The sequence below is a fragment of the Phyllostomus discolor genome, chromosome 4 (genome assembly GCF_004126475.2).
Source record: "Phyllostomus discolor isolate MPI-MPIP mPhyDis1 chromosome 4, mPhyDis1.pri.v3, whole genome shotgun sequence".
Lineage (NCBI taxonomy): Eukaryota > Metazoa > Chordata > Mammalia > Chiroptera > Phyllostomidae > Phyllostomus > Phyllostomus discolor.
In genome coordinates this window covers 62512729-62536134 of record NC_040906.2, presented here as the reverse complement: position 1 = coordinate 62536134, position 23406 = coordinate 62512729, and the positions used below count along the sequence as shown (strand labels likewise).

The following is a 23406-nucleotide window of genomic DNA, read 5'->3' as shown; positions in this document are numbered from 1 at the left end:
ATGCTAGCCACTGTGTTAAGGGTTTTACACTCCTTACTTCTTTTAATTCATAGTCAATTAAGAATATGTGGACTTAGATTGAATTTTAGAATTGGAAGGGCGTGAACACATCTAATGCAGTTTGCTGCCTTAGCATGTGAAGCTGGGCAGGACCTATGCATGTAGGAGACTCTCCACGGTCACACACACATCTGTTGTGTGGTGTAGCCACTGTGTCTTCCTTTCTGCCTTCTGGTCTAAGGGTGTTTTTCTAGACACTTTTTCTGGACACCATAGTGCTTTTACTTTTATCTTTCCATCATCTGTGGGAAAACAGGGCTTGTTAGCATGTGATAATGTGTTATCACTCATATAAGCAGCGTCTGAGCTATGTATGGGTCATTACCAGGGTACCCGCAGTGGTTTGCTGGTACAAATGTGGTTCTGGACCATCTGCTTTGTGAGATGACTGGAGTCTGGAGTTACAAGAGGCTAAGAAAAGAGACTCAAGTTCTTACTTATTAGCACAGGACCTTAAATTAAACGATCTGATCATCTTACAGATAGTACTGTAAATGAGAATGTTAGGAGAATGTTGATCTTAAAACAGGTCATTTACCTACTGAGTGATATTACAGGTATGTCCAGAAGGTATCCAGCCACACATTCCAGCCATATAATACGAGAAATAGAGATATTTATTGAAGACATAAGATACAAGAAACATTGTATGTAGGGCAATGATGCCTCAGTCCCCTTTAAAGTAGGCACCTTGGGACCTCACACAGTTCTCCCAGTATCTTGTCTAGTGTTCAGACCACTCTGCAAAATCCTTTGTTGGAATCACCATCAGCTGCCCTGTCATATTTTCCCAAATCTCATTGATGGTCTGAAATCTCTTCCGTTTCAAAGGTGATTTTTGTTTTGGGAAAAGCCAGAAGTCACAGGGTGCCAAGTTTGGGCTGTAGGGGTTGCTGAGTCACCTGGGTGATATGATGTTTGCCAAAAAACTCTGCACGATGTGATGCATGAGTGGGTGTGTTGTTGTGACGAAGCTGCCAATCACCAGTTGCCCATAGCTGTGGCCATTTTCTTCGTATTGCACCTCTCAATTGATGAAGAACATTGAGGTAGTACTCCTTATTAATTGTTTGGCCTAGAGGGGTACACTTGTAATGGACAGCATCTTCCCAATCAAAAAACACAGTTAACATGGTCTTGATCTTGCTGAGAATTTGCTGCAACTTTTTGAGGCATGGAGAGAACCAGGCGACTTCCATTGAGACAACTGGGCCTTTGTTTCCAGATAATGGCTCTAGACCCACAATTCATCTCTGATTATGACCTTCTTGGGAAATCTCGTTCATTGGTGGTGGTTTGAATCAAGTCATTAGCAACTGCAGCTCAATGTTCCTTCTACTCTGGTAGTGGAATCTGCAGAACAAATTTTGGCATGACACGTTTCATGCCAAGACCCTGCATCAAAATCTCAGATACAGTAGTTTTTAGAATCCCCATATCAGCTTCTAGTTCTTGCACTCTCAGTGCCTGATCTTTGTTGATTGCAGCCCATATATGTTCAACATTCTCAGGTGTTCTGCTTGTTGGGATCACTTCCAACAGATTCTTAACCCTGTGTGAAGCATTTGTGCGACACTTTTATTTGTGCTGCCCTCATTACATCATCCCCAAAAGCCTTCCTAATCATTTGAATAGTTTCCTTGGAGGAATGTTCAAGCTGAATGCAAAATTTGATGCAGATTCATTGCTCTACTCGCTCAATCATTTTGAATGTGATGGCCACACAGTACACCTACTCACTCAAGGGCATCTACCACCCCCACTGACTAGTACAGTAAAGTCGTCATTGTTCACGCATACGCATTCCATTTCACTCTCCTTGGCCACCAGATTACATTGATGTTGCACAAACCGTTCTTGTTATGTTAATGGATGGACTTTTTCTGGACAGACCTTGTATGTTGTCACATTCACATAATATTTGGCCCTTGCCCACACTTTGGTAGATGTAAGTGGTTCAGATCCATGTTTGAAGCTGGAGGGCAGGGTTTGAATCCTTTTCTCATTCAACTGAAAATTATTAAGGCTTTCTTTTTAAAATGTATTTTTCCAATGACAAAAGTAATCTATGCTTCTGGTACAAAATTTTTTAAAAAGTACATGGAAAAGTAATTTTACCATTCAGAAATTTACTGCAGCTGTTTAAATGAAAATAGTAAATTTAATTTTATTTAAATTGAACAGAATACAATGAAATTAAAACAGAAGGAATTGCTAAGCTTAAGATATATTTTAAAAAATTTTAATGTGTTCCCCACACACTCAAGAAAGATTGCTCTAAAGCTAAAAAAAGTACAATATGAAAAATATTGACAAGCCAGCACAAGAATCCAGATTGTTGTGACTTCAGAGTTCCTGTCTTTTCTACTTTACCATACTGTCCACATGCAAGGGAAGGATAAAAAGTGCAGAGCGGGATATAATTAAAGGCTAGGGTATGTGATACAGGCCATAAGTAAAAGTTTAGACACCTGGAGAGCGGGCTTGTGAAGTCCCACTTAAAAAATGAAAAACTGAAGACAGCTGAAAAGTTTCCCAGGGAAATTAATAGAGGGATCATTATCTTTTCATTCTTTTGAAATTGTACAAGAAAATAATTCTACTTAAAAATGGGTTTGAAAATCCTGGATATACATTATTTTACTTGTTTACAACAGCCTTTGGAGGTATTCCTACTTTGATAACTGAAGACTGGAAGGCTAATGGAGTGGAAGTGATGTGACTCCCTTGAGGTGACACTGCTTGTCAGGGGTGTGGCCGGAATGCCACTCTTTCTCTGCTGATGCCCTTAGTGGGCTGTGACTCAGGAAGATGGAGATGCTGCACAGATACAGTTATGCGTCACCTGGCAGCCTTGTTTCCCGAGCACACTTGTGGTTTTGGAATTAAGCAGAAATGCCCTCTATCCAGAATAGTTAGTTATGAGTCTCATATGCACCTTTCTCCTTAATGTGTGTGCCTGGGATCTCTTATCTTATCCGGCAGCCACTCGAACTGTGAACATTGATATGTGTTTGGGGGTTCTCTCCATAAGAAATGGCAATCCAGGAATTAGAATTGTAGGCACTCTAGCCCTTAATTATAGACTCATTTATATTATTTGTATTTTTTTTTTTTGCATGTAGGCAGCATGGAGCAGGAGAAGGGATGAGAACTTTGAAACCAGCATAATCTACAGCCTATTTTCTCTCTCTTTTTAAAGAAATTGTGGTAAAAGACACACATGACATGAGATATACCCCTTAGCAAATTTTTAAGAGAACAGTATTGTTAACTATAAGCACAATATTGTACAGCAGATTCTAGAGCTTTTGCATTTTGCGTCACTTTATAGCCACTGAACATTTACGCATTTCCCCCTCCCCTCTGCCCCTGGCAGCTGCCATTCTACTTTCTGCTTCTATGAGTCTGACTACCTTAGATACCTCATTTGAGTTGGAATCATCTACTATTTGACCTTCTGTGACTAGCTTGTTTCACTTAGTACAATGTCCTCAAGATTCATCCATGTTGTAGCATGTGATAGGATTTCCCTTTTTTAAAATGTTGAGTAATATTCCATTGTAGTTATATAGTGGGTTGGCCAAAAAGCCCATTTAGTTTTTTCTATAAAATAACAGATACATTTCTCATTTTCACCAATAACTTTATTGATTTGGATATTTTGAGTATGTCAGCTATCTCCCGCTATTAGTTTCTAGTGGGTAGAGGCCAGGGGTGCTGCTAAACATCTTCCAATGCATAAGACAGCCCCACAGCAAAGAATGATTTGGCTAAAATGTCCATAGTACCACGGAACTTTGCAAACCACTTCTGACATGTTTGATCAGTCACACCATGTTCTCCATACACTGCACAAATCTTTTTTGTATGTGTTTCATTTGCATTTTTATCTTTCTTGAAATAATAAAGCATAATACGCTGCTTTATTATGTTGCATATTTTTTTCCATTTTGAATATTAAAATGGCTGCACAAAAATTCACCAATTTTGTGTCTTTTTTAAATGCATGCTAATATGACAGCTGTGACAATACAATCTAACAAAATTGTTTTGAATAAAGTTAAAGACAACTAGGCACTACTAGAGCCACTGTACAGGAAAAACTAAAGGAACTTTTTGGCCAACCCAATACTACGTGTTCTTTATCCATTTATCTGTCATGGACATTGATGTTGCTTCCACAGCTTGGCTACTGTGCAGAGTGCTGTTAGTGAACACCAGAGTGCAGATATCTCTTTGCGTCCCTTTTTTAAATTCTTTTGGATAAGTACCCAGAAGTGGGATTGCTGAATCATATGCCTATTTTTTTTAGGTTTGTAATACGGAATGTGTGTTGCATGTCATGCATGGCATACACAGTGGGCCTTCCGCCTGCAGTCACTGGGCAGCCCCCCTTGTTTGTGTATAGTTGCTGAGCTTTCTCATCGGCAGTTAGTGCTTTCTGCTTTACTAATGCCTTTCTGTTGTTGACCACAAAGTTATATGTTCAATAATGTTGAGAGTTAGTTTAAAGAGAAGTCATCATTTTTAAAAAAAGAAGAAAGAAAGAAAAGAAAAACAAACTTGCATTCACTGGTCACTCGGCACGGCTGTGTCACTGAGGAAGTGTTGACACTGCTTTTGGTTTTAAATGACTGGTGTGATTCCTTCCCAGGACTGAAAGCAATTGCAAGGTTGGAATTTTCAGGATTGTTAACAAGATCAAAAAGCAAAGATATAAAGCCAAGTGGGACAAGTCTTTCTACAGAATAGTGGTAGAAAGCAGAAAATGCTAGAATTCTGTAGAAAATGATGGGTATTGCAAAAATAAACTTTGACCAGAAAATGAAAGTTGCTGTTTTTCATGTTATTTTGAAGTGGTTGGCAGTTTGGCCAGCTAGTTTTTACTGTTGTCTGATTTTTTTTAAGGGTATTGATAAAAATGTACATATAAATTTAGCTTTGTTAATAGGGTTTTAGAAAATGACTTGATTTTCTAGGAGAGAAGAATTTGTCTGGTTATTTTCATGCTTGTAATTTCAGTAGTCATAAGTGTTAGCCTTCAAGTGGTTTATAAGAATCCTTCTAATTCCCCTCCATCCCGGGAAGACACAGTTGTGGTTATTCCTCTGATGTTTCTCAGGTTTCACCTTAGAACTAGTGAATGAGGGTGCCATGGCTTCAGTGTACCCTGGCAACAATGGGGGAGAAGATCCATATTGTAGTTTCTGTTGCTTTGATGATGTTTTGTGATGGGGTTTTAATTTTCGGCAGGGTAGGATCTGGATCTTGTGACTTATTTGTGTACTGGCCGGGGACCCTCAGCTTCTTGTGATCTGAGTCATTTCCTATTGAGGCCCAATTTGGGCCTGGAACTCCCCACCCAGGCGTGGGGGACTTGTAGGGGCAGCAGAACTAGTGTCTGCAGCTGGGAGGAAGTCCAGTGTGCCAGGAGGAAAGAGCAGGGTGTTCAGTGCTAGTGGACTGGCAGACAGTGGTCTGAGGTGGCCCAGGGCATCAGATTGGCCTGACATGGGCTCCCATGAGCCCTGACCTGCTGTGGCCATGTGGGTTCAGGATAGACCTCCAGTCCCATGGAAGAGTGCCAAGACAAGGCAGCACCTCAGTCCTCAGGGAGTTATCAAGAGAGGGACTCAGGCACGGCTATCATAACTGAGTTAGAGGATGAGTTATGCCTGTGGAATGCAGGAGAAAAAAGTCAAGTTATTAGATACAAGGTCAGGGCTTGTTGAGCAGCAAGAGCTACTTGGCCTAGGCTGTTTAAATCTCTATTCTAAAAATTCCCATTGGAGAGGAAGGTAGGAATGAGGGTCAAGAGGCTTCAGCTGTGGGGAAAGAAGGGCTGTAGAAGCTGGAAATGGCAGCCAGGCCATCTTGGACAGCCTAGACCTAACTAGAGAGATTTTCGCTACCCCTGTGGGTCACTGTACCCTGTTTGTAAATGAATGGATCTTACAGTGTAAGTGGCATATTCAATAATGAGCTTAAAACAAGACAGCGTTACTTTTAAGATCTGGAAATAGATTTAGTTTTTAACTTAATTTAGATAAAAACCCAGCAATTCCACTTCTGGGAATTTATCTGAAGAAACCCAAAATACTAGTTTGAAAGAATATAAGCACCCCTGTGTTTATTGCTGCATTATTTACAATAGCCAAGGTTTGGAATCAGCCCAGTATCCATCAATAGATGAGTGGATAAAACAACTATGGTACACTTACACAATGGAATACTTTGTGGCTGTAAAAAAGGAAATTTTACCCTTTGCAACAGCATGGATGGACCTGGAGAACATTATGCTGAGTGAAATAAGCCAGTCAGAGAAGACAAATAACCATATGATTTCACTCATATGTGGAATCTAATGGGCAAACTGAACTAACAAGCAAAGTAGAGACAGACTCATAGATAGAGAGCAGGCTAATAGCTCTGAAGGGGAGGGGTTAGGGGTGGAGGGGTGGAGGGATTGAGCAAAAAAGAAGGACTCATGGACATGGACAAGTGTGGTGATTGTGGGGTGGGGGGTGAGGGGGAAGAGGGTAGGGAGAGGTGGAAAAGGGTATAAGGGGGATAAATGGTAATGGGGAAATACAATAAAAATAAACTTTAAAAATTCTAAGTACAAATCATAACCATATATTATAGAACTGTGAGTTGAAGTCATTACAGTACTGTCTTTGCTAAACTCAAAGCAAATCAGTACTTTTGAATGCTGTTACTTATCAGGACATAAATATGAAGTTACCCAGTATCATTTCTGAATAGATAAATGATTGAAGCTCTTTGAAGTTAAGTTGCTTTAGTTCGAGGGAAAGCTCACTCTAACTTTTGAGGTCTAGATAGGCACACACAATGGTGCAGAATTCATTCCTTGGCTCCCATACAGATTAGGTTCCAAGATAAACTGATGATTGCCCCATTGATCACAGAATCTAACATTTAAACCTACGTTTTTAACTGCGTAAGAAAACAGGAAAACCAATCCCTTTACAGATGAGAGAAATACTTGGGCTATTTTTTTTTAAAGATTGTATTTATTTGAGAGAGGGGAAAGTAGTCAGAAAGAAAGGGAGAGAAACATCGAAGTGAGAGAGAAACATTGATGGGTTGCTTCTCACATGCATCCCAATTGGGCACCAGGCCCACAACCCAGGTATGTGTCCTGACCAGGAATCAAACCAGCAACCTTTTTTTTTTTTTTTTTTTGCCTTGTGGGACGACATTCAACCAACTGAGCCATGCAGACTAGGGCTGCTTGGGCTATTTTAAACCACACTCATTTAGATGCTCCACCCCCTGAAGATCATCTGGCCTTAGGGCTTCTGGACAGATTAAATGGCCAAGGGCCAACAAGTGTCAGCTGTTGAGATGTGATGATGGGGACATGGTGTCCACACCAAACTGCAGTCCCTCTGCAGGGAAATTCCTACTCTGGTGAGGAGCTGTCCTCACATATACCACAAGACAAGGTGGTAGGTGAAACGTGAGGAGCGTGAGGTGAGGTTGGGAGTAGCTCGGTTGAAGGATCCCCATCAGAATGGCAATGCTGAGGGCGTGTGCCTGCCTCTGAAAGTCTGTCCCTGTGTTCAGGGCTGTTGGAGACCACATAGAGAGAGTGTGTTGCTGTTGGATATGGGCCCTCTCCGCCTACCTTTTCTTAGAACACGTGGGTCTTAGGGACTGAGGTTGGCCTTGTGGGCATCTTCTCTGCCTGGGTATAGTGGCTGGAGACCCACTGAAAGTGAAGGAACGTTTCTTCGGCCTGGGGTAATCTCAGAGCTACTAATTGCACTGTTTCAAAATGCTTTGTTTTGGTGTCCTTGGACACTTTGGGGGATTGAAAGGCTATTTAAACCCAGCAGCCTGTAATCTATGGTTTGGGATTTATAAATTGTCTCCTGTCAGTCACAGCTTCTCAGAGCTGTCATTGTGCCTTGATCTAACAGTCTCTCTCCACCCTCTTAATTTATGGTGGCCTGGGAAACCAAGTATTTCCCTCCTGCTAGAATTATATCTAAAGGAGGAAAATGGCTCTCGGGAGAGCCTGGGGAAGGGGGTGCTGGGTAGAGCTCGGAAGAGGTTGGGAAGTTCTCTTCTGAATTGTGCAGGAATTTAGTTGCAGGTTTTGGCAGCTGGAAAGACCAAATCTTAGTTCCTAGCTATTTGCTGGATAGTTGAGATTGCTAGCTTGTGACTTCTCTCTTCCGCCTTTTCTTTACTTGTGTGCAGATCTCCTCTCCTGCCCTTAACGATTTTGTTATGGAAAGGAGAGGATAAAAGTTTCTCGGGGGAAATGAGAGGAAGGTGAATGAAAGGAAAGTTGGGGCTGAGGCAGGGGCTTGGTTTGTGGATCAGCTACTGTTCTTGAAACCTAAGATGTATGGAGCCCTGTGGAAGATATGGAGGGATGACGGGGACCCTGCCTTCAGGAAGCTTACTGTTCAGTTGGGAGAGAAAACCAGCAGACCTGAAGCCCTCAGTTGAAAGTGGTAGAGAAGTTTTGCATCGGCTGGGAGTTCAGAGAACTGTGACTTGAGGCAGGAGCAGGGAGCCAGCAGTGCTGGGATCCAAGGGGTATTTGAGTAAGCGGCCATGCAGTCCAGTATGCAATGGACAGGCCAGATACATCAGGAGACCAAGCAGGAGGGTGAGTTGATGAAACCCCAGTTACGAAGTGGCAGTGGTTAGGGGGAGACTTAGCAGGACGGCCCAGTTCAAAGGCAGCATTGATGAGGGTTTGTGACTGGTTCACAGACTGTTTGCTTTGTCTGTGTGGTTGCTTAAAATGCAGACTCTTGGGCTCTACTTCAGTTATTATGGTTCCATTCTTACTTAGTTTGGGGTGGTGTCCAGTAATGGCCCAGGTCATTCTGGTACAGATAGCAAAGGATGAATAAGGCAAAGCTGATTAATTCCCCCAAGAGAGACAGAAATTGGAAGGAGGCATTCAAGCTGGACAGCCAGCTTTTTGTCACTCTAGTAGAGACCCAGTAGAGAGCAGGTATCTCTAGGAATTACGGGACGTGGGAGCGAAAGCAGAATTAGCTCCTCAGCTGGAGACAGTGTTCCGGCAGTCCTCGCCCTTCACCCAGGCGCACAGGTTCTCTTACGCAGTCACTGCCGCATCTGAGCACATCATGATGCTAATTGAAATCAAGTCGGGTTCAGCCCTCCTAGAAGCCAGCTGGCTTTACACCTAGGCAAGTCCTGTTCTTTGGTCAGTGTAACTCCAGGCAGCTATCCTATAATGAGCACGTGCTTTGTTAGATGGGCAGGCTGGGAAATACGGGTTGTCAGTAAAAAAACCTGTCAGTGCTGTTATTAGAAGAACCAAGAGAAATTACAGCGGTAAATAGTTTAGTAGTTTCTTCACATGTGAAAGCCATCATGTTATATCACTTCTCACATAGTAAACACTTGACAAAAGAATGTTCTTTACAGATGAGCTTTAATACCTCTTGCCAACTCAATGATGGAGGCCGGCTAGGGCTTACTTAGGTGATGAACAACTCACCCTGTCCCCTTGCCCGTCTTTTCCCTTGGTGGGGGTGGGGGGGGTGCGGGGTTGGTGCACCTGCAGGCCACACTTCATACCCAGCCCAGAAGTCATCTCCTGCATGTTGTCACTGACTTCAGGTTTGGAGTTCTTTTCCCAGTCCATTTGTATTTCTTCTTCCATCCTCTTTTTTTTTAAGCAGAAATATTTCCTTCCCTCCTCCCAAAGTGAAAGAAAACACCCTTAGAATAATAGGTCAGGGGTAGTGGTTCACACTCCTGGCTATGCACTAGAATTAGTAGGTCAGCTTTAAGAATTACCAACATTTGAGTCCCATCCCCAGAGATTCTGTTTTAATTCTTCTGGGCATCAGAATTTTCAGAGCTCCCCAGGAGACTCTGATGGGTGGTTGGGGTCGAAGTCACACCTTGGGCAGCTGATAGATGTAACAGTACACTTGTCTCAAGGAAAATGGAAGCCTCGAGATTTGAAGTGGAAATAGGTATTTTTGAATAAGGCCTTTTGTCATTCACGTCTGAAGTGTGAGCTGGGTCCCCACAGAGTTCTCCTTCTTGCTATCTTTCTTCTTTATTTAAGCCTGCTTTCTGTAAGCACCAGCATTCATGATGAAACAAAACAAAAACTCGACCGACCTTCTAGTTGCTCTAGGATTTTGTGGTGGTGTTTTCTACTCAGTCTGCACAATGGAGGGTGACTGGAGTCTGCTCGTGAACTCAGCAGGCGGTGCCTGGTGGCCTTCTCCACGCCGTGTGACCTCCTGGGCCGCTTTGGAGCAGTGTCGGTGCTGAAGAGCCCTGCGCACCCAGAGGGTTGGGACTGTCACGTGGGGCTGACAGTCACATGCCCGGACCACGAGTGCACACAGTCGTCCTTGTTTTGCGGTCTGTGGAGGCTCAGGGCTAGATTTTTAGGAGGATATTTGAGAGAAAACAATTTTTTTGGTGAACGCTTACTTCTATTGGATAAACAACTTTGAAGTTTCTCCTTGAAAGAGGGTGATGACCAGGAGGTTAATCCTAATAATTCTTTTTAAAAGCATTTTAAGGTAGTTTTTTTTTTTTTTGAGTCAATTGGAAATTAGATCTGAAGATAAAAAGCAATTGAGGTCATCTTTCAGTTAGTCTCTAAGCTCTTGTGTTTCAGCTCCACAAAAATTCCTGTAGCAAGTGAATTTTGTCATCTTGTGCATTTTACATGAGAATATTTTATAGCGTAATACTTTTTTCAGAACTTTATTGGGCCCAAATTTTGCGTTATGCATTGAAAAGGCCTTTGAACAGAGGGATGGCAAAACAAACAAAAGTGAAAAGTTCTGTGTTTTTGCTAATTTAAAATAGATTCTGAAGAACAAAAGATGAAAAGTGAAGGCAGAGTTTCTCTCCTGAGTCCGGTCAGCGAGTGACCTAACTGTAGCTACAACAGCTCAGACGCTCCTCTGGTCTCACTGACCTCCCGTTCTCCTTTCTGTAATTGCTGAATATGGCCCTTAAAACCCATGTAGGACCAAACACAGAATCTCAGCTCTGTGATCTCATCACCACAAAAACAGGCTGTAGGGACAGTCCTTCTTGCAGGAAGCCAACTCCCTTTGGGACATCTGTAACTATGTAATTTACAGTGGTGCCTTTGTAGACTTAAACCCAGAAAGCACGCGTTCCCCTGCTCTTCACAGAGTAGTGTAACAAAGGGGTTTCTCTGGTTGGAGAAGAAGCCAGAGAGACAGTAGGTGTGAGTGTAACCTGTGACGCTTAATTTGAAGGGCACACACGTCTGTGGATCCTCTGAGCAGAGGGTCTGTCTAACAGTGGGCATGTTGCGGGCTATGATGGATACTCTTGTATACTTGTCTGTCCCTTGTGGTGGGGACAAATGAGAAGCCTGCCATTTCTGCTGAGGTGTGCTTTATGAAAGGAGCTTGGCTGAAGTGCTGGCAGCAGCTGTCAGATGGATTCCCTCCCTGTCTGCCAGAGCCCTCTGCAAAGTGGCAGGTGATCCTTTTTATGAGCGAATAATAGGAGGACGCCTCAGATATTTGAGCTACTATTCACCAGGTGGTGCTGTCCTGCAGTGAATGCTTAAGTGCTAGCCAGTGAGGTCAGCAAGCTGGTGAGGAAAGAACCTGGGGTGCTCAGAAGCCTTGGCAGCATCTGTGGGCTGTCGCTGAATATGCGACAAAGCCTTTTGGAGGAAACATTAAACATTGGACAGTGGGTGACCACCTGGTCTGTGGAGCCTTCTCCTCTGAGTTCTGCTTGAGGGAGAGCTCCAATGACTGATCTGGGGGGAGACGGAGCCTGTCCCTTGCGTCACCTGGTCTCCTCCCCAGAACAGTGCCTGTGCTCCATTGCCAGCCCTGAAATCCTGGAGGGTAGGCGGGGCGTGTTGTTCACAGCACCCCACTCAGACTTAAGAGGGAGGAAAGGCCTCCACCCCATCTTTGCACGCACAAACCTAGTAGTACTCAGATGCCCTGCCAAGGTGGTTTGGTTGGCCCAAACGTGACTCTCGGCAATTTTGTCCTTTTTGGCAAAGAAACCTTGGCAGCGCTGCTGAGGAGGGAATCAACTCGGGTGAAAGCCTGGTTGCCTGTGTGTTTGAGCATGGAGAGTTCCCTTGAAAATGAATGTTGGTGAAAAGAATGTTTCCCAGGGAAAGGCTCGGAGCCAAGCATGGGAAGCCTTTCACTGGACTGTAGTCAACACATAGGCCTCCACTTCTGGTCAGAGCAGGAGGCAGGTGTGGGGACACCAGGTGAGACCCGTCCCTGAGACACTGGTAGGAGGGAACGTGAAGGCAGAAAGAAGCAAATGCCAGAACACAGGTACCAGCAAGGTGTTCTGAGTGCGGAGGGGGGCCGTGATATGCCCTGGGGGCGGGCTGGACCAGGCCACGCAGGTGACACTTGCGCTGTGTGTAGAGGATGACTAATTTCCAGAGTGGGGGAGAGGTGTTTCAGGATGGGGGACAGGGAGAGCAAAAGCGTGAAACTGGGCAGTGTGTTCGGAAATGGTGAGTTGCTTAGAGAGCTGGGGCCTGTGAGGAGTGTGGCAGGAAATATGGGAAGGAGGTACCTAGAGAACTTCAGAACATGTTTTAGAGAGGTTCTTGGCCCCTTATCTTAAACCTTTGAGAAATCTCATTGTGTGTTGGGCTTTAAACCCCCATTAGCATCTCTTAAAGAGAAAACCTGAGAATAGTGGAGGAGGTAAATGGGACACGTCAGTACCCTGCTCCAGACAAGGAGCGTTCAGGGAAAGTCCCTGGTTGCCTGGAACAGAGAGAATCTGAAAGTAGCTCCCTCAGCTTTTCCCTCTGCGAGGAGTCTGGATGTGCTGCTGTCTGTTTTCTCTCCGTCGTGGCTTCGTTGGGATTTTTAGGAGGTTGTAACTGGTTTTATAAACTCTATGCTGTGTGTCTCGCCGTGTGAATGTGCTGACAGGTTTTCTTTTTTTCCAGTTTGTCTTCCAGCCCTCTGTGGTCAGCTTGTCCGGAGGAGCTTGGCCGGTGCCCCCGAGGGAGACAGCTCCTCTCTGTTGCAAGCAAGTGGAGCCTGGGGTGAGGTGAGGTGAGTAGGAATTCAGAGGTGAGGGAGGGACTGGACTCTTGACGGACCGAGTTTTCCAAGATATGCTATTTTCTGAAAGTGTTGAGGGCTTTGGAGGTAAATCGGGTTTTTATTCATACAAATTTAAGGATAATTAAAAAAATCACTAAGTTATAATAAAGCACTCTTTAATAATATGGATGCTTTAGTACATTGTTTCAGAACTTTTCTAATTTTACTTACTTGTGCCTACTTCAGTGTTTTTTGGTCTTTTTATAGTGCCTGGCACAGTACTTTCCCACTGAAAACATTACTGTACGTCGAGTGACTGGCCTAATGTCCTTGTGTCCAGTCTGCTTACATAGAAGTACAGCTGACACAGGTTTTCAGATTTTTGATAATGTCAGAGTGGCTGTCTATTTTTATCACTGCTATTCTCCTGTTCCCTGTCTCCATGAAGAACTACGTGAAGTTTAGTCACAAATCCCTCTTTAGCTACCAGGAGGCAAACAGGAGAACATTTACAACTCTCCTTACTTCACTGCCCTTCCTGGGTTGGCTTTTTAGGTTCACACCTGTTACAACTGATTGAGGTTCTGTCTCCCACCTGTTTTGCAGGCATTGCTGTAACTTACTTGGAACTGGGTTGGTCCTGTCCCCCAGGTTTCAAGGAGTATTTTCTATTTGTGTGGCTTCAGGAACTTTAGGAAAGTTGCTGACCGTCTCTTATCTACGGGTTTCCTGTACTGTAGTCCGACATGTAAATTGTGAAACAGAAATGCCTACTTTGAGGGGTTTAGTCAGGTTGGAGGTTCCTACTGGGTAATTTTTGTTTTATTCATCTTTTATTTGCATTCCCTGTCTCCAGTGTGTATTGTAGCATGTGGTAGGACTCAAATATTTCCTCCTTCCTTTAGGAAGAGAATGGGCTGAGAACAATCAATCTGCAGTCCCGTCCTCAGTGAGCACAGCTTGGAGGACTGGTCTCGTGCATGCTCAGCTGCCCACAGTTGAGGCAGTGGAGCAGGAATCCACGGGTTGACTGGGGGCGCTGAGGACTCTGCAGTGGATCCTTTCTCTGTGCATGTTGGAAATGCTCCTCCATGGGAGTTGGGGGTCAGGGTCATAGCTGCTTCTAAACCTCTGAATTCTTGAATCACCCATGTGATATGCAGGTACCCTCTGCCATCTGTCTGGGGTGGCCTGCTAGCAGGATTCCCTGTTCTGCACTCACCCTCCTGCCATGCCTTGCTTGTCCATGAAGAACAGAGTAGCCATGTTGCTCCCCCAAACTTTGGGGGATCCTTCCAAAGGCAAAGCTTTCTGACAGGAGCCCGGCAGTGGCGCGCACAACACAATCCCCCAAGAGGCTTTAAAAATGAGGACACTGAGGCTTCCCAGGTGTGCTGAGTCAGAATTGAGGGGCAAGGGAGGGAGCCCTTGCTGGATGTTGGTGTGTTTTCAAAGCTCCTCAAAAGGTGATGGTGTGTAACTGCTTGAAAAATATTTGTATGTGGAGAGACTTAAAAACAAAAACCTCTTTCTTAGCCTGTCAGATGTTTGGGGGGAATTAGTTTTGAACTCTCCTAACTAGTTTAACCAGTTTATACTGCCAACCCAAACATTCCCTTGTTGTGCCATAATTTGCATTGTAGAACCATTTTATAACTTTAATTTAAAATTGCCTATGACAACACTTTCTATGGTTGTAAGTATACAAGGACGTTGAAGGACAATTTACTGTATTTAACAAGAACTTAGGCTTATTTAGAAATCCAGGTGGGAATCTGCTTACATGGAATTTTACCAAAGTATGCATACATTTGCATATCGAAACCAAAGCCTCTGACCTGTGGTAACACATTTCTGAAAGTAACATTGAATAGCTATTTAAGTGTATTGCCCTTAGAGATTTTTTGGACAGGAAATTTATTTAGTAAGTTATACATGTTTTTTTTTACTCCTCCAATTTTTGGGTGGCAGAGAATTAGCTATTTTTTTTCTCCTTCCCTGGGACCAACTTTGAGAAGTAGATGGGAGCTTAATAGGAAGGATCATTTTAAATGTTTTTTTGTAGGTTTTAACTGTTTCTTTTGCAAATTCCCTTTCTATGAAGGAAGACCCTGCAACCTGTTGTTCTGTGAGGTTTTAATAATATGATGGGTTTCATGGAAAGTAGGAAGTTTCTATTTTGAAATCAAAGAATTTTACCATTTAGGAGGGACCTTACAGAAGACCCATCATTTGGTCATTTGGTTTCCATTGCCTCAATTTCATGAGCCTGCTCTTGTTAAGATCACAAATGTCCTCTTATAAGATTCTTCTTTCTTTTTTTTTTAAATTTATTTTAGAGAGAGGGGAAGGGAGGGAAAAAGAGAAGGAGAGAGACATTGATGTGTGAGAAAAACATTGATCTGTTACCTCTTGTGTGCGGCCACCGGGGACCTGGCCCACAACCCAGGCGTGTGACCCGACTGGAAATAGATCCAGTCACCTTTTAGTTTTCAGTTAGCAGGACAGCGCCCAACCCTCTGAGCCACACGGGTCAGGGCCTGATAGGACTCTTGGTATTACTTTCTATGCCATTCCTCATTTGCAAAAGTCTCCTAGGTTCCTTTGCACCATTCTTGACTGTTTTTCTTTTCTTTCTTTCATTTCTTCCTAGGTCCTGCTGTGTCTGCCCTTAAATGATCCTGTTTCTGGGCCTTCTTCCTTGGTGCTTTTCTTTAGTTTGCTCAGCCTCTTTGGGGGACCACAGTACTTCCATGACCTCAGTTACCACCCACATGTTAATGGCTCTCAAGTCTCACTCTCATTTCACCCTCATCTCAAACAATCTTTTAGGCATTTCTACTTGGATGACTCATATGTACTTTTAACTTGCAATATCCAAACTGAACCCTTTTTCCTCTTAATTATTGCCTGCTTCCTGCCCCCAGCCCTCTCCCAAAATCCCCTCACCCCCGTGTCTCTGTCTGCTTTCCCACTTTGGTCATTGGCATTATTCAAGCCAGAACTGTGATTCATCCTTCCTCCTCCTTCAGTCAGCCCCATATTTTAATTGGCGATTCTGTCCTATCATTTTAATGTCTAAATAAGAAAGGAAAAGACCATTCTGCTGACATTTTATTATTATGGGCTTTAAAAGTTGCACTTGGGCCTGTATCAGCAGATCTAATAACAGATGATTTTGACTATGTATGTAATATACATTTCATGCTAGGCAGTGTCTTAGGTACTTTTCATGTGTTTATTTCTAATTCCCACAGCTATTTTGTGGTATGTCACCTCTGTTATAAATGAGGGATCTAAGGTTCATGGAGATGATCTTAGAGGCCCGGGATCAAAGGGCATGTAAATAAAGCCCAGTGGAGTTAGGGCTTGGGGATTTTAAACCTGTGGGTGGCTCTGCCTGACTCCAAAAAAGTCTTGCTCCATTCCCATCATAACACAGCACTGTTCTAGACTTCTGGTGAGTAGGTTGACTTTGTTGAGGGCAGGAAGTGGGTCTTATTCATATTTGTGTGTCATAACTATATATTTTTTTTCTTACATAGTAGGTACTAAGGACAAGATCCTTAATGGCAAAGCTGTGGTCTGTATCTTCACCCGGGTCCAATCCCTGGCTCTATTAGCTGAGCATTATTAGCTGGGTTGCCTGAGATTAGGATGGTGGGATCATGCTGTGTATCCTCAAAGGGTTTTTTATGATAGTCAGAAGGAATGGCATAAGGGAACATGCTTAAAAATTCAGGGCGATTTTTGGAAGTCAATCATTGGCCAGCTCAGAGGAGCCTCTTCTGTCTCTGTCTCTCTCTTACATATGATAGCATGTGAAAGTGTAAACTCTTCTGGTTGTCTGCCTCATCATGCTGATTGAATCATGCACCTGCTGGCAGTGATAAAGGCAGAAGAGGCTCTATCAGGTAGGCCATATGTGGATCTAATTTTTATCAGATCTGAGCATAACTATTTTAGAACAGATAAGCATGTAATCTACAAAAACCAGATAGTTCATATTTAGCTGTAGGCAGGTAAATTAAAACAGAGTCTACTGAAGTTTTCTTCATTCTGTTAAATTGGTCTTGGGGCAGGAGGTGGATTTGGACACGTGTTGCACTGTACCGAAAGGAACCCTAACGGTGGTGTGGGACATTCTGTACTTGTTTTCCTCATAGGTCTCTCCTTTTGCCCCATCCTGGGGAGAAAACACTGTTGTTTTTCCTTCATAGTTCTCTCCTTCCCATCATATTATGGTAATAAAGTTTGTCTGAAGAGGGTCCCCTATAATGAATGTATAAAACCAGTGTGTCTTTGGTGGAATTTAGAAATCATATAACATCTCTAAGTCTCATTTTTTTCTTCTTTACAAAATTGCCTTATAAATTTGAGGTGATGCTGTATATGTTACAGAGTTTTAACTGCAAGTCACAGAGACAATGTATCTAAAGACGGTGGGTCTTTGCTGAGTAGAAGCTTTTACCGTCCAAATTTAGTCATCACAGGCTTAAATTTTCAGGTATAAAATGGCTTTCACGGGGGGATGAAGGGACGTTTCAGGAAGAATTCCTGTGAGGTGGAAAGGGGGTGTCTCAAGCAATGGCTTTCAGGGTGGTGGGCCCTGAGGAGCAGCCTTGTCATCAGCTGGGACTTGTTAGAAGTATGGAGCCTCAGCTTCATTTCTCTCCTAAAGATCAGCCTCTGGGATGGGGCCCAGCAGTGTGGCTTCACAAGCCCTGCGGGTGGTTCCGATGCCCTTTAACTGGGCTGAAGTGTGAGAAGTCAGGTCGAAAGCTTTTGGCCTAGTCCCGTGGGGGACAGCAAAGGCCTCCCCAGAATGGTGGGAGAGTGGGGAGGGGACGGATTTGGTGAGATTCCGTAACTTGATGAATGTTCGCTAGACAAGGACAGAGGCCATGAGGATATAGAGACCGGGACTCTGGTTTACTAACAGGGGGTTGCTTCTTGGCAACAACCTGGAACACAGGCTGGTGAGTGGGTTCTGGGGGAAGAGGAAGGAGAGCTGTTCTGGACAAACTGCGTTTGTGTTGGAGGGCCGAGGCCAGCAAGCTGGGAATAAGCACATCACCGCAGCACGGTCAGGCAGTGCGGAGACAGGTCTGTGAGCTGCCCTTGGGGAGGCGGCAGTTGAACAACGTGGTTTTAAGATGATTTTGTCTCCCAAAGAAAATGGTATGGAGAAAAGAGAGCCAACATTGAGTGCTTTGGAATTGTTTATTTGTGATCATGGCATCCAGTTTCCCCTTCAGAAGGGTAAGTATAAATGTTTAGGGGTATGTGGTGATACAGTTTTAAATAAAACCCAGTTATCACAGTAACATAGGAATTTTGTGAGAGTGCTATCTTCAGGCCTCTTGTTTGCGCAGTAGAGGCTGATCTTGTACATTATGTCATCTTGTATGCCCAATGCAGGGTTCCAGTATGTTTTTCTCCAAGAAAGGGAGTGGAGTTTGGTGGTCAGAGGGAAGGTGGCCTGGGGTGGGGCTGCTGAGTTTCTCTAAGTCTCTGTCTTTCTCTGAGTTTCTCTAAGTTTCTTTCTTTCTCTGTCAGTGAAGCCAGTTATAGCTCCTACCGCCTTCTTGCTGTGAGGAATGAACAAGATACTTCATGATGACAAACTTAATGGTGCCTGCCACAGGGTGTATTTGTTTCAACCTCTGCCAGTATTTTCATGGTGGTTCATTGGACTTGTGGAGTAAATTTAGGTCTTCTATTTGTAATAGACTTACAGTATTATTAAGAGGAGGTAATTATCAGAAGTCATAACATAACTTTGAGTTGGAGATGAAACGTCTTTGTGGTTTTCAGTGAATTATCAGGACACTGAAATATGGGCTTCATTAGGTTTGTGACAAGGCGGAAGGAAATTGGTTTGGGAAGTTGAGTGCATAAAAGCAAGGACTAGATATTTAAAAAATTATTTTATATCCAGCTTTGTTGCAGACTCACATATTTTATTGCACCAGAAAGATGTTATACTGACACCGTGAAAACTTGATACATCTGTGCAACATCTTCATTATATCTAGAATAGTTTCACATCCACTGTCTGTGATTTAAAGACGTTGAAGAAACATGTGTTCCTATTTCCCACTGGGTTATAATCGGGCTGCTTTTCCTTAACGGGAGACATTTGGACCACACACTTACATGTAGGAAGTAACTCTAACTGTGCTACACGTACATGTAAAGGAAACTTCTCAGTTTGGAGACTGTAGTTTCTGAAACTCACCCCTCCCCCCGCCCCGACTGGAAGAACAGTGAGCTAAGTGTGCGCGGGCACGCCTGTGTGGTTCCTGCTACACGTCACGGTGCCAATTTTGTTTCTTAGCTCTGAGCTGTGTTTTATTCTGTCTTTCTATGTTCAGAGAAGTGGTGACAGAATCCATGATCAAAGGTTTCACCGCAGAGTTACTGAGGACTTTCATTGAACCTTTCACTGGGTTTTATAGAACAAGACACCTGGTGTTCATACAGGGCATGTCACATAACTTTGTGTCTAAAGCTTGAATGTCATAGGTTTGATTAAAATTCTCTGGGACTCATAAAAATGACATTTGTCATCCTGATGCATAGGAAGAAGTCTGTAATTCAAACTTTAGTTGACGTGTATTTTTTTGGTGTTGGGTGGGGTTTGGATGCCTTCAGTTTAGTATACAAGAGCTATACCACCTCAGCTCTCCTAGAACTACACAGGCTTGCATCTTTCTGGGAAATTTGGCTGCTGCCACAGCTGAAACTGCGAGCCAGACTTAGGTAATTTTATGAGTCTAGGAAAAGTCTTACGCCCTCGCAGCTGTTGTTGTAGGTCCTAACCATGAAAACAAAAACCATCTCAGTTACCCGGGACCCATGAGAAATTGGCAGTGGCCCAGTGCAAGTTCATGTATTTTGGACCCTGAATTATATTTATAAGTCAGGGCATCCCCTGATTTAGGGCACGCAGCTGGGAAAGGAAAGGTATGAGAGGTGCTGGGGGCAGGGAAAGCCACGCCTGGAGTACCACCTTTGCTAGAGGTCTGATCCAATTAATTGCTGTATCTTAAATGCTTTTTAAAAAGGTAAGGAGAGCATCCAAGAAAGCAACAAAGCCAATATAAAATATTACCACTCCAAAATATTTAACCTGGCTTTCCTGTTTTTGCATATTGTCTCACTGAAAAATTTCCCAGTTGTTTCTCCTTCAATGCCAGGCCAATTATTGTTGGTGAGTTTGTAATTTGGCAGTGATGGACTTTCTTGTTAAACAGAAGAACTTTTACAGACTCCTCTGAAGACTAATCATAGGACTTGGCATGGGGTTGCTAGGAGTGGGACATATGTGAAATACCCAGTCCTGCTGATGTTTGCCAATTACCAAATTACTGTTTAATGTTCAAAATTTCAGTGGTTCCGTGAGAGGGATAAAGCTGAACTTCTGTTTCTCTAGAGGCACCTGAGCTATTAGCAGAGCTCTCGGCGAGTCTGAGTAATTGTTCCATTCAGTCTGACTCTGATAGCCCGGGTCGGGGGCCTTCACCCTTTGGGTCACTGGACAGACTTCAGGGGTTCTGTGAATTTGGATGGGTGGAAAAAATTTTATATCTTCATTTTCACTAACCTCTAACCAAACTGTGGCTTTTCCTTCAATCACGAAAGTAGGCACCAATCCATGTACTTACTCCCAGTAGCACCTGTGGGTTTGGCACATAGAAATTACAGATTTTTGTATCACATTGTTGGAGATAGTTTAAACTATCACTTACGCCTGTCACCGCTTAGAAACTACCAGAGCTATTAGATCTGCAGCTGTATCTTGTATTTTATGCATTAAGAAGCATATATTACTGTTATCACAGATTTGTTTCTAAGTAGTATTTTGATATCTGTGTTTCGATATAATTGGGTTTTTTTGGGGGGGAGGTAGTCATGTTTTCGATGTCAAAGTCATTTCTAAGCATTCTGATTAGAGGGTCTAGATTGCTGAAGCAGTTCATGTCACTTGAAAGGTTGCAAACTCTTGCCTTAGGTGGCACCCTTGTGTCTTTTTCATCTTGCTCTGAGACTGGTTTTGTTAATAACAACAAAAAAAAGTGTGTCGACATATTTGGCTTTTGTTTCCTGGCATGACTTGTCTTTGACTTTTATCATCTGGAGCTCTGGTATTCCCCATGTGGGGCTATTAGAGGGAATTAAAAACTAAAGTCATTGTCCATTCCCCTGCGACCTTTCTCAAGGCCCCTGTGGAAGTCCCTGTCAGGCCTGCTTCCTGCAGCCGGCTGTGTGTGGCTGAGGACTGTGTCCCTTACAATTTCAGGTAAAAGCACAGTGATGTGTGCATTGTTTGCTTTAGCTGTGGGAAGAGGTGATGCTTGTATGGCTACGATTCAGCTCTGCACTGCAGGCGTACCCTTGTTTATATGTAGTACTTGGTGTTTGGGGTTAAAACTTGATTACATCTATTGGGCTGCATGCAACTGCCTGGAGAAAGAAAGTTCAGGCACTGGGCCATTCTCTGCCCCATCCCGTTACCTTTTCACCAGCTTCATGCAATTCACATAGTAAGAAATGGGTGGTTTTTTGAGCCCCTGTTGAATAACATAGTTCTTACCTTCTGGGAAACCGTGAGGAACAGGGGAGCATTCTGCATGTGAGACAGCGATCTCTGCCCCAATGATCCTCTCCCTGTGAGTTCGTGAAGAGCTTGCACATTTTAGAATGTATTTTGTCACATGATGCCTCCAGGTCACACACAGCAATGTAGTTTGAAATAACTCTAATAAGTTGGATGCCTAGCAGAACTTAAGGAACTGGTGTCTCTCGAAGTACATTCTCTTTTTAAGGATAGTTTTGAGGCATGAGATGCTGCTCCAGGGGTGGAGGGGTATGTCCAAAGATGATTTCTTCTTTTCCTACGTGGAGGTTTTGTCTGTGTGTGACCACTTCATCAGCACCCTGGGAGCTAGTCTCTTTCATTTTTATCCAAAAAAGGAGGCACAGGATAGAGATTGCATGGTCAGGCTCTGGATCAGACTGCCTGGATGGGCACCCTGGCTCTGTCCTTACGAGCTGTGTAATGCTGGGCATGCCTCTAGCCTCTCTGTGCCTTTGTAGCCTGGAGGTATTTATAGTGCCTTCTGTGTAGGGTGGATGTGAGGATTAAATGATTAGGTGCATAGAGTAGGGCCTGGAATATAGTTAGTGGTAAGTGATGCTGGCCATACATTAGAATCCTCTGGGGGAGTTATAAAAAAAATACATGAGTATTCCCATCCTAGTCAAATTAGGGCCTGGAGAGGTTATAACCTTGTTCATAGCATCATAGCAAGTCACTGACAGAAGTGGAGGAGGGGTGTTGATGTCTTATATTCCGGGGCTCTAAGAATGCTCCATCTGTCAGCTACATAAGCAAGAGATCTTTCTGTAATGAATAGCTGCCTTTCAGCGGGCATCTTTGAAGTTGTCTGACCTTTTTCACTTTGAGGCCAGATGTAGTACAATTTTAAAAATTTAATTTCTTTAGATTTATAATACCAGACTTCATTCCACTGGCATTGATTGATTGAATGCCTTTTAACGCTTTTTGAAAAATGGACTTTCTGACACGTCCTCAAGGTTTCTCCTCCTTACAGACTAAAGGCCTGTCACCCATGCCATAGACTCCTCCAGTGGGCTGCTGTGATTACAGTGGTCTCATGAACAAGAAATAAAGTTTTCTCCTTAAAATTATAACACCCAAGGGAAAGATCTGGGATTGTCCAGTCAAGCAGGGAAGGGAGCAGTGTTTCCATTAGTGGAGTCCATGGAAGGCAAAGCCATTTGCCCAGTCATTTTGTTTACCTAAAGCCTCATACCTCTGTTTGGGAAGTTGTAACTCTTATAGGTCAAGAAGGTGGTCAGTGTAAGTTAAAGTTAAAGATCATAGCTCAGTTGTGTGAAACAAGCACAAAACTTAGCAGGAAGGAGAAGGGAAAAGAGAAGAGAATATAATCAGGTGTGGTTGTTATGGAGCTATAAGCCATAATGAGGATTGGGACTTGGGTCTCCAGATGCTGTAAACCTTACACCAGGGAGCACCCTGTGACCCTCATCCAGCCCTCCGCAGAGCTGTGTGGGAGAGGATAGGACCACTTCAAAGACAGGGGTTCATCTTCAGACCCTAGGTGGTTGGTTCTCCATCAGCTTTTGGCCATATGGTGCCCAGGGCTTAGAGTGGATGTTGGCTTGGCTTTCTCTCAGATTTTCTTGATTGGGTCCATACCCACTACACTGTCACCCCCTT

General features: G+C 43.5%; 1 protein-coding gene across 7 annotated transcripts in view; it reads left to right on the top strand.

The window, feature by feature from the left end:
- Positions 1 to 23406, top strand: part of TANC1 (tetratricopeptide repeat, ankyrin repeat and coiled-coil containing 1) — a 221118-nt gene that overhangs the window by 41300 nt on the left and 156412 nt on the right. For 3 of the 7 annotated variants that reach the window (XM_028508691.2, XM_028508689.2, XM_036023437.1), the window contains one exon: positions 13037 to 13145. The exons of 2 other annotated variants lie outside the window; for them this stretch is intronic. Coding sequence is in view for 2 of the 5 variants with exons in the window: in XM_036023435.1 (XP_035879328.1) it covers positions 12538 to 12589; positions 13037 to 13145 (161 nt within the window). In the remaining 3 variants the exon portion in view is untranslated. Of the gene's footprint in view, positions 1 to 12522; positions 12590 to 13036; positions 13146 to 23406 lie in introns of those variants that run through there. 2 more of the 7 variants (XM_036023435.1, XM_028508687.2) reach the window with 1 other exon arrangement.